This window comes from Botryllus schlosseri, chromosome 14, assembly GCF_051294905.1.
Source record: "Botryllus schlosseri isolate E-star chromosome 14, Bs_hap1, whole genome shotgun sequence".
NCBI lineage: Eukaryota > Metazoa > Chordata > Ascidiacea > Stolidobranchia > Styelidae > Botryllus > Botryllus schlosseri.
Window position 1 is genome coordinate 5,870,955 of NC_137249.1, and position 8,275 is coordinate 5,879,229.

The 8,275-nt window shown below is 43.3% G+C and overlaps 2 protein-coding genes across 2 annotated transcripts; one reads left to right on the forward strand and one right to left on the reverse strand.

Annotated features, from left to right (window-relative positions):
• Positions 1 to 1,531: 1,531 nt before the first annotated feature.
• Positions 1,532 to 4,336, forward strand: LOC145455438 (translocation protein SEC63 homolog). Its single transcript, XM_080333405.1, has one exon. It carries the CDS (start codon positions 1,746 to 1,748, stop codon positions 3,939 to 3,941), a length of 2,196 nt encoding a protein of 731 aa, XP_080189531.1. The 5' UTR covers positions 1,532 to 1,745; the 3' UTR covers positions 3,942 to 4,336.
• Positions 4,337 to 5,809: 1,473 nt separating this feature from the next.
• Positions 5,810 to 7,862, reverse strand: LOC145455439 (large ribosomal subunit protein mL38-like). The gene has a single exon (XM_080333406.1). It carries the CDS (start codon positions 7,531 to 7,533, stop codon positions 6,058 to 6,060), a length of 1,476 nt encoding a protein of 491 aa, XP_080189532.1. The 5' UTR covers positions 7,534 to 7,862; the 3' UTR covers positions 5,810 to 6,057.
• Between the last annotated feature and the right edge of the window lie 413 nt (positions 7,863 to 8,275).

The following is an 8,275-nucleotide window of genomic DNA, read 5'->3' on the forward strand; positions in this document are numbered from 1 at the left end:
GCATGCCGCCTCTTTACATCGCCTAGGCCAGTGGTTCCCAACGTGGGCGATATCGCCCCCCAGGGGGCGATTTGGCGGTCTAGGGGGGCGAAAATAACGAAGGGGGCGATAGGGGGGCGAAAACGGACGAGGGGGGCGATAGGGGGCGAAAACAACGAAGGGGGCGATGGCGCGTAAAAACGGCTATTTTGGAGTCGGGACCGTAAATGCCGCACCCCAAACCTCCCAATTGGGGTGGGGAGCCCGAACTCGAAGGGGGCCCAAAATTACTTCGTGAATTAACATAAATTGTGGAGTAACTTTTTTAGAAATTCGTGCAACTTTATCAAAAAATTTTCGCGAAGCGCGCGATTTAATATTTTTATATATCTTGATTTTGGGATACCAGTCACCCAACAAAAATACGAATGATATGGAAATGGGAAACTTCGGCGTCGGCCATTACTGGGCCACGACGCACCAAGACATATGAAGTTAGAGGCCATGTAACATGCGACTCCGAGAAGTATGCCAGAACGTTCAGCAGCGATAAGACCGAAAAGGAATGCCCTTGTGCTGACCGAAAACTTCGATAGATATATGTTTAATTGTCCATAGGCACCTCAATGACTGGCGCCGAATGTTCCTGTCCTGGCGACCTTAACCCGGCCTACAGGACAAATGCCATCCCGCAAGGAAAAAATTATTTGCCACTAAAGAAATACCAATGTGAAAGCATGTGCGTCTTTTAGTTTGGTACGTTTTGACGATTTCCATATCTTCGGACATAGCAGATATAGGAGGTCACGAAAGAGTATCATGTAACGAAGTCAATATAGCAACGATTCCGCCCGAAGATGTCAGATTATTATTTGGGGTTCCTACCTTTTCCAACACACACCACACTCAGCTCTACCGGAAAATCTAATTAGCCTACGTGAGCAGAAAGAGGATATAAAATTGATAGCAATATCTATGCAATTCCCGATCATATTGACCGATTCAAATATGAATTATATAAATTTGTCGCGCTTCGCGCGTTTAGGCGAAATACGGTGATTACCACCAAACAGTACATGAAGTAGGGTATAGCCGATATGTAGCAACAAAAAGGCCACTGGCTGAGGGGGGTCTGGTTTATCACCCTATGGGGCTAAAGACCAACGTTTTGGGGGGCCTGACGAAGTGCTGTTTTTCGGTTCCCAATATTTGGGGGGGCGATGATCGGTGCGGAGCTTCAAAAGGGGGCGATGAGTCGAAAAAGGTTGGGAACCACTGGCCTAGGCCAAGGTGGGTGTCCGATTACATAGACAACTCCTAGTCGCTTCGACATCTTCCTTTCTCTTCATTGTATCGCATTTTTTGTGGTGTATTGAACTGATAAAATTGCTAATAAACCAATGATGATGATGGTAGCTGCGTTGACGTTGCTCGCAAGAACCAGCCTGCTTTTTCTGGCGATACGTTACGTATGTAGCAGATACTATCGCCGTAGGTTCGTCTCATTGCAACGTCGCCGACGATATACACACGAGCAGCCGGCGTTTGTGTGCGTGGAACGTTAGTCAGTTGCGAGGTTTGCGCAGACTTGACAGACTGAGTAATTCATGTTGGACATGTTTAATGTAGACTGCTGAGTTCGGCACTTTAGGTCCCAGATTCAACTCGGTGGTTAAACCACTGTGAATAATTATTGTTTATATGGCAGTACGGTTCCGCACGTACAGATATTGAATGGTATAATTTAGCTACGGTACCGTGTCAGTATGGCGCAAATGATTTATGATGAAGAAGGCAGCACCTTCCTATACTTCCTTGCGTCTTTCTATGGGATGGTGCTTCTCCCCTTCACATATTGGTTTTGGCCAAGAGGGTTGTCAGATGAAATGAAGAGATTGAAGAAGCTGCAAAGCATCCATAATGGAAGCAAATGGTACGATAAGACAATGGAGGCTCATGCACGAAATAATCGAAAGCCAAATGTTTCAAAATTCATTATCGCTATTGCATGGGCAGTTTTTGCGGTATTGGTGTATCGAGCCGCTCTAGTCGAGCACAATATTACTGAATACAATCCATATGATGTGCTTGGGGTGAGTGTCGACGCTGACAATACTACAATTAAGAAGGCATATCGACAACTGTCTAAAGAGAACCATCCGGATAAAGGGGGAGAACCAGAGGTGTTCATGAGAATTAGAAAAGCATATGAAGCCCTTACTGACGAGGAAACCCGTAGAAATTGGGAAGATTACGGCAATCCCGATGGACCACAAGCCATGGAATTTGGTATTGCACTCCCGTCTTGGATAGTCGATGCTCAAAATTCTGTTTGGGTACTTGGAGCTTATGTAGTTGCTTTCATGGTAATTCTGCCAGTCGTAGTTGGAATCTGGTGGAACAAGTCTATCAAATACAGTAAAGAAAAAGTTTTGCTTAGCACCACCCAATTATATTACCATTTTTTCAATCGCACACCGAGTATGGATCTGAAACGAGCGCTTACGATTTTCTCTGCTTCATTTGAATTCTGGAGAGAGCACAACCCAGATATACGTGCACCCTCTCCGGAGGACAATGTTGAAATACCAGAGTTGATACGAATGCTCGGAACGCCTTTTGATCCTAAAGGAAGAGAAGCACCACTCAACCTGCCATATAGCGTCAAAGCCCGTACCTTGTTGTACTGTCATCTTGCAAGTCATACACCGTCAAAAATGTTAAGTGACGACTTGGACTACATTTTAACAAAAGTACCGAATCTACTCCAGGAAATGGTGAGCTGCTTGACTCAATTAACAGCAATGGCACATGCGGGCCGTGCAAACATGCCTCGCCTTGAAACAGTGGAAGCTGTCATGAAGTTATCACCAATGCTGGTTCAGGGAATCCGAGATACCAAGTCCCCACTACTACAACTCCCATATTTTGAAGAAGAGTACTTGCGATACTGCTTCAATAAGAAGATGGCGGTTCGAAATCTTCGCAATCTAGCCACACTCAACGACGTTGATCGGCGTCAAATGCTACGCGGTATGAATGATGATGAGTATGCGTGTATGGTTGCGTGTTTGAAAAGCATGCCTGTATTGGAAGTAGAAGCACACACACTGGTGCTCGATGATGAAGAGGAGCATGTTATCACTGCGGGGGCGATCGTTACAGTAAATGTGATATTAACTCGAAATAACATGGGAGATTTGAAGGAGGAGCCTTCAAAGTTAGCCAAAAGCCAAGCAGATGCGGAGGAAGATGGGGGTCAGGAGAACGCTAACGTGAAGCCTAACAAAAAGATCTGGGAGCTTAACAAGAAGAAGAAAGGAACCAAGAAGAAAGGAAAAAAGACATCTGGAAAGAAACCTCAAAAGGAGGTGCCTTCCCAGAATGGTTCAATACCAAGTGAAAAGGACACTGAAGGTGACGCTCCCGATGAGGATGCTAAAGCCGAGACAGGAGACACTAATGAAGAGGAGGAAGAGGGTGGCAATGAATCGGATGAGGTATCAGTTGACGATGATGCGGAATGGGATGCTATGCAGCAAACCTTCCGACGTAAAAAGAAGAAGGCATCCGACTATGTTAGCAAAATGACGCACACAGTATACGCACAAGAGTTTCCGATTGAAAAGCAAGAGTGGTGGTGGGTTTACATATGTTGCAGGCCTCGTCACATCATATTAACGGTTCCAGTTCAAGTGTGCAATTTGGTCGATCATCAAGAGATCGAGTTGAAATTTCCAGCGCCAAAGAAAAAGGGACGGTGCACTTATGAACTGTGGGTACGATCTGACTCTTACTTTGGATGCGATGTCAAGAAGGATTTGAAATTTGATGTCCAAGAGGAAAGAGTTGTAGAGGAGGATCACCCGCAATGGCAAATGGAGGAGTCTGAAGATGAAGACAACGATGCTGTTGTGGAGGAAAGCGAAGATGAAGGTATTTCCACAGATGGTTCTGACTGATGTTGAGAATTTATGATTGTGTTTGATGGGTTGCTGTGTTGAAATGAGAAGAATTGACACATGGTTGGGTCATTTGGCAGAAGTGGATAATGACAATCATATACGGGCGTTGTGTCTCATCAATTCATGCAGACAAAATTGAATTCTTTTGATGGTTTGGAATGTTATAATTCCGCAAAATAACATGCAAATGGCCTATGCCATGAGGTAGGATTCAATTTATCAACATGTCACATTGATTTTCGTGATTCTCGGGCTGTTAATAATTTACTGAACAAGTCGATTCATTGTATCCTAGGGCAAAGCCCTGAAGTTATTTTGTTCATCTATTTTTGTTTGAGAACTTGTGTGTAAAAGATACTTCTGTGATATTTTATACAGTTTATTCAGATTTACATTGTGTGTTGTGCGACTTGTCGGTCTGGAAACCAGAAGTAGAAGCTTTGGTTTTGATGAGGAGATATAGTAAGACAGGGCGAAAACTGGAAAATACTTCTCATATAAATGCTCAACAGGGTGGGTCGACACAAATAGGTGGTCCACGGGGAAAAAATATAATGGGAACAAAGTATATTGACCTAAATCAGGGGTCACCAACACGCAGCCCGCGAGGTCATATTTTGCGGCCCGCGACGTGATTTGAGATTTCATAAGAAAACTGAGAAAACTATTTGAAAATGCAGTTTCAAGTATTGTTGTTGTTGCTGTGGTTTCGAAAGAAGCTATTCTTCTGTGCCCAACATCACTATTCGTCACTAGCTAAAACGGCTTTGGAGATGGCAACAGCATTCCATCGAGGAAGAATAATCTGCTGAAATGAATGGGCTGGGCATATTGCATTGACGTGCAATGGCCAGAACACTGCCAAGATCGAGACACCTATAAAACGGCATACGACAGTGGTTTACTGGGGGGTCGCGCCCCTCTTGTGGGGGCGTGAAAACATATGAAGAGGGCGCGGAGCTGCGGTCAACTGAAAAAATTTTCGCGCTCCGCGCGATTTACATCAAATTTACATTTTGTGTATGGTCCGTGTATTTTGTGTAGTCATAACATTCAATGCCATCAAACTATCCGTTGGGGTTGCTAGCATTCTGTGATATGACGAATGACGATAAGGGGGGAGCGAAAGTTTTCAGTATCATTAAGGGGGGCGTGTCCAAAAATGTTTGAGAACCACTGGCCCAGGGCTTCCCCACAAGATCAAGCTTTAGTAACGTATCTCGCTAGCACCAATATCGAGTCCTTATTCGCTGAAAAGCGTTTCCAGTATCGTGCACAGCTCAGACTTCAAAATAAAATGAAATCAATGATAATGATTTTTTTGTTGTATTTGTATTCCTTTGATAAAATATTACTTCCTTTGTGGTCACTACCCCATTGCCTAAATTAAGTAGCACGGCGTTGTACTGACGTAGAGTTTCAAAACGATGGTTGCCTAGTTTATACCGATATTGAATTCATGCGGCCCGCGGCTGCTGCAAAACTTGAAAAGTGGCCCGCGACCCGTTTTGAGTTGGCGACCCCTGACCTAAATGGTGCACGAAGGGCGTCACATGTGGATAGGCGAGAAGTAATGTTAAGCATGTTGAATAAATTCATTACAAAATTTCCTGTTTGAAATGACATTATAATGCCAGTTAAGGTCATTTTGGCAGTAGTTCAAGGCATGCCGAAGCTGTTCCAACTGAGATGTCAGCTGCTGCATTATTTATTCTACAGCCATCGCAAAGATGCAATTCCGACAGCTGTCAGCGAAGATTGACTAAGCCTGTAAAACTTCTCATTTCATATTCCAGAAAGTTTTGCTGGGTCCATGGCGTCGACCAATAACTACTCTACGGTACCACCTGCCTGCATGACAATCATTGCAATAGAGCTTATATTTGAGGCCGTTCGATTATTCTAACATGTTACTTTCATATATCTAAGAGCTAGATCAATGGCTTGCTAATAGAGTTTTGAACGACAAAACATGGAAAACATCCTGAATGTCGCAGCTGCAGCCTCAATGACAAACAACTGTTCAACAAAACCACTAGTCTCTCGTGGTTTCGAAGATTTCACGTAACAGTCCACTCAATCTTCGCATCAAAATCTGGTGCATTGTTTCTTGCTAGTACACATTCTGGACAGGATATGCTTTTCTGTCAGCTCTTTCCTTGACAGCAGAAGCACGAACAGCTGCTTCTATTCGAATATCTTGCGATTCAGAACTACCATCTGGATAGACCATCTCTTTTGGCATAAAACGTGACAGCCAACGCAAGGTTTTATCTTGATTATGTCTCTTCAGGGCCGACAATTGCGGTTCTTCAGATACCTTCTCGTATTCATAAACAGGCTCAGGCATTGATAGCGTCTCTTGAAACATTTTTTGCACCGAGAAATCCCATTTGCATTGGAAGAACCGAAATGAAACAGGTGTTAGTTGTTCAGAATACTTCTGATAAAATTGCGATGTTTTGAAAGTTCTTTGTCTCAAACAGAAACAAGGCGTAATACGTTTTTCAGAGTCAAAATTGATCTTGTCTGTCTGTTCAAATAAAATGAAAATGTTTCGATGGTACCCGGTGCCTCTAGCGGGTATTGGTTGCATGTAGTTAACCAGCAATTCACCTTCAGATATATCATTCTCAGGAATATTACCAATAAGCCAATGAACGTGCTCTTTTTCATTATCCTCAAGATGTTCATCAGGACTCGTAAGAAGTAGTGTATAAAGTTTGCCGGCGTCTGCAGGATATGTAATGTTGGGCTCAGTCTGAGTTTCAGCAGCACAAAGTTCATTTCCAAAATAGACAGGATTGAGGAAATCGCCACTTGCCGGATATTCAATTTCTAATGGGATGACTGAGTGGAATACTTGATCATCAAAAAGATCTATAAAGATATTGTAGTGCTCGGCAATTTGAAAGGTTTGCCAAATACCATGTGGAGAGTTTTGCCATTCTTGAAATATTTTGTCAACATCTAGTAGGAGTTTGCGCTCCCTTGCTAGTTTTTCAAGGTCGTTGGACTTCGTAAGCATTTGCATTCTTCTAGGGTCTTTTGCAGTAGGTATCTTCATTCCTATATTTTTTGTTCGCGTTCGTACTTGCTCCTGCCTCAACCAGTAGTTCAAGTTTTTCCACCAAACCGTGCTATGCTGCTTCTTCTGTCTTCTTCTCTCGTTCTCAGCTGCTTTGTAATACCGCCAAAGGCTCCGGTATTTATTTAGTTCATCTTGATCTCGAAACGGTGCATTGGGATCGTCCCCTTCATCTTTCTTTATGATGTCAGTTTCAGTAACTTTCTGGAACCCACGCAATTTCGATTTTGCTCGGTTAAGAACAGCTAACTGGACACTTTCTTGGAACTTTTCCTCGTCGTTGTAGTTGGCTTTAATCTTCTTACGCAGATACCTCTCCGAACTTATCTTGTAACCACTTATTGATCTCGCACAATAAAATGATGGGGAGAAACATATGTAGCGGAGTGACAGCATCTCAAAACTATACCGTAGTTTACTGTAAAATGTAGTGGTGCTGGTTTCGATCAGGGAAGTTTGAAATGCTATTGAAATGCTAGAAATATCCATTTGATAGGGCATTGTAAACACCGGCAAATCACAACACTATGGTGAAGTGCCAGAAGTGGTGAGACGTTTCTCCATATTTGGACTATCACTAACTTATCTGTTGTTATAACACCAGTGGTGGTGGTGGGGAGGGGTCATATGGTTGCACCATGAACTAGCGTAAGTTTTGGATGAACATCTGGATTTTGATTTCGCCGAATTTGTGGGGGTGAACCAATCTAGGTCTTGCTCCAAATGGGATGCTGATCAGAGTGATCACCCCACCATGTCGCATGTTTCGACCGTTTTTTGACATTTGCAAGGTGAAATAAGTCCTTTCTCATTTGTTAGGTAAATTCTCTCCCATTTGCAAGATTTATTTCCCTTCTACAAGGGACGACAACCAACCCTACTCGAACCGACCGAAGTGCATATGGTAATCTGGTACACTAAACTGCGAACCGCAGAACTCTCAAACCATAGTGTCCTATATGGGCCATGGGGTCGACATAGGCAAATCTCACGCCTCAGTGAAATTGTATCACGTCACAATTTCCATTTGGCTACAGGCAAATTGACGGTCATTTTGACCTGCTTGCCGCGCATTAAATTTAGTAAAACGGGTATCAATCGAAAGCTGATTCTGCACTGATTACGAAAATATAAATCTTATTCCGTTCGTGGCCCTGGAACTTCCACAATCACCCTCGAATTTTTCATTGTTGTGGAGATTGGCATTGGGACGCAACAATGCTGTACAATGCTGTCTGGCTCT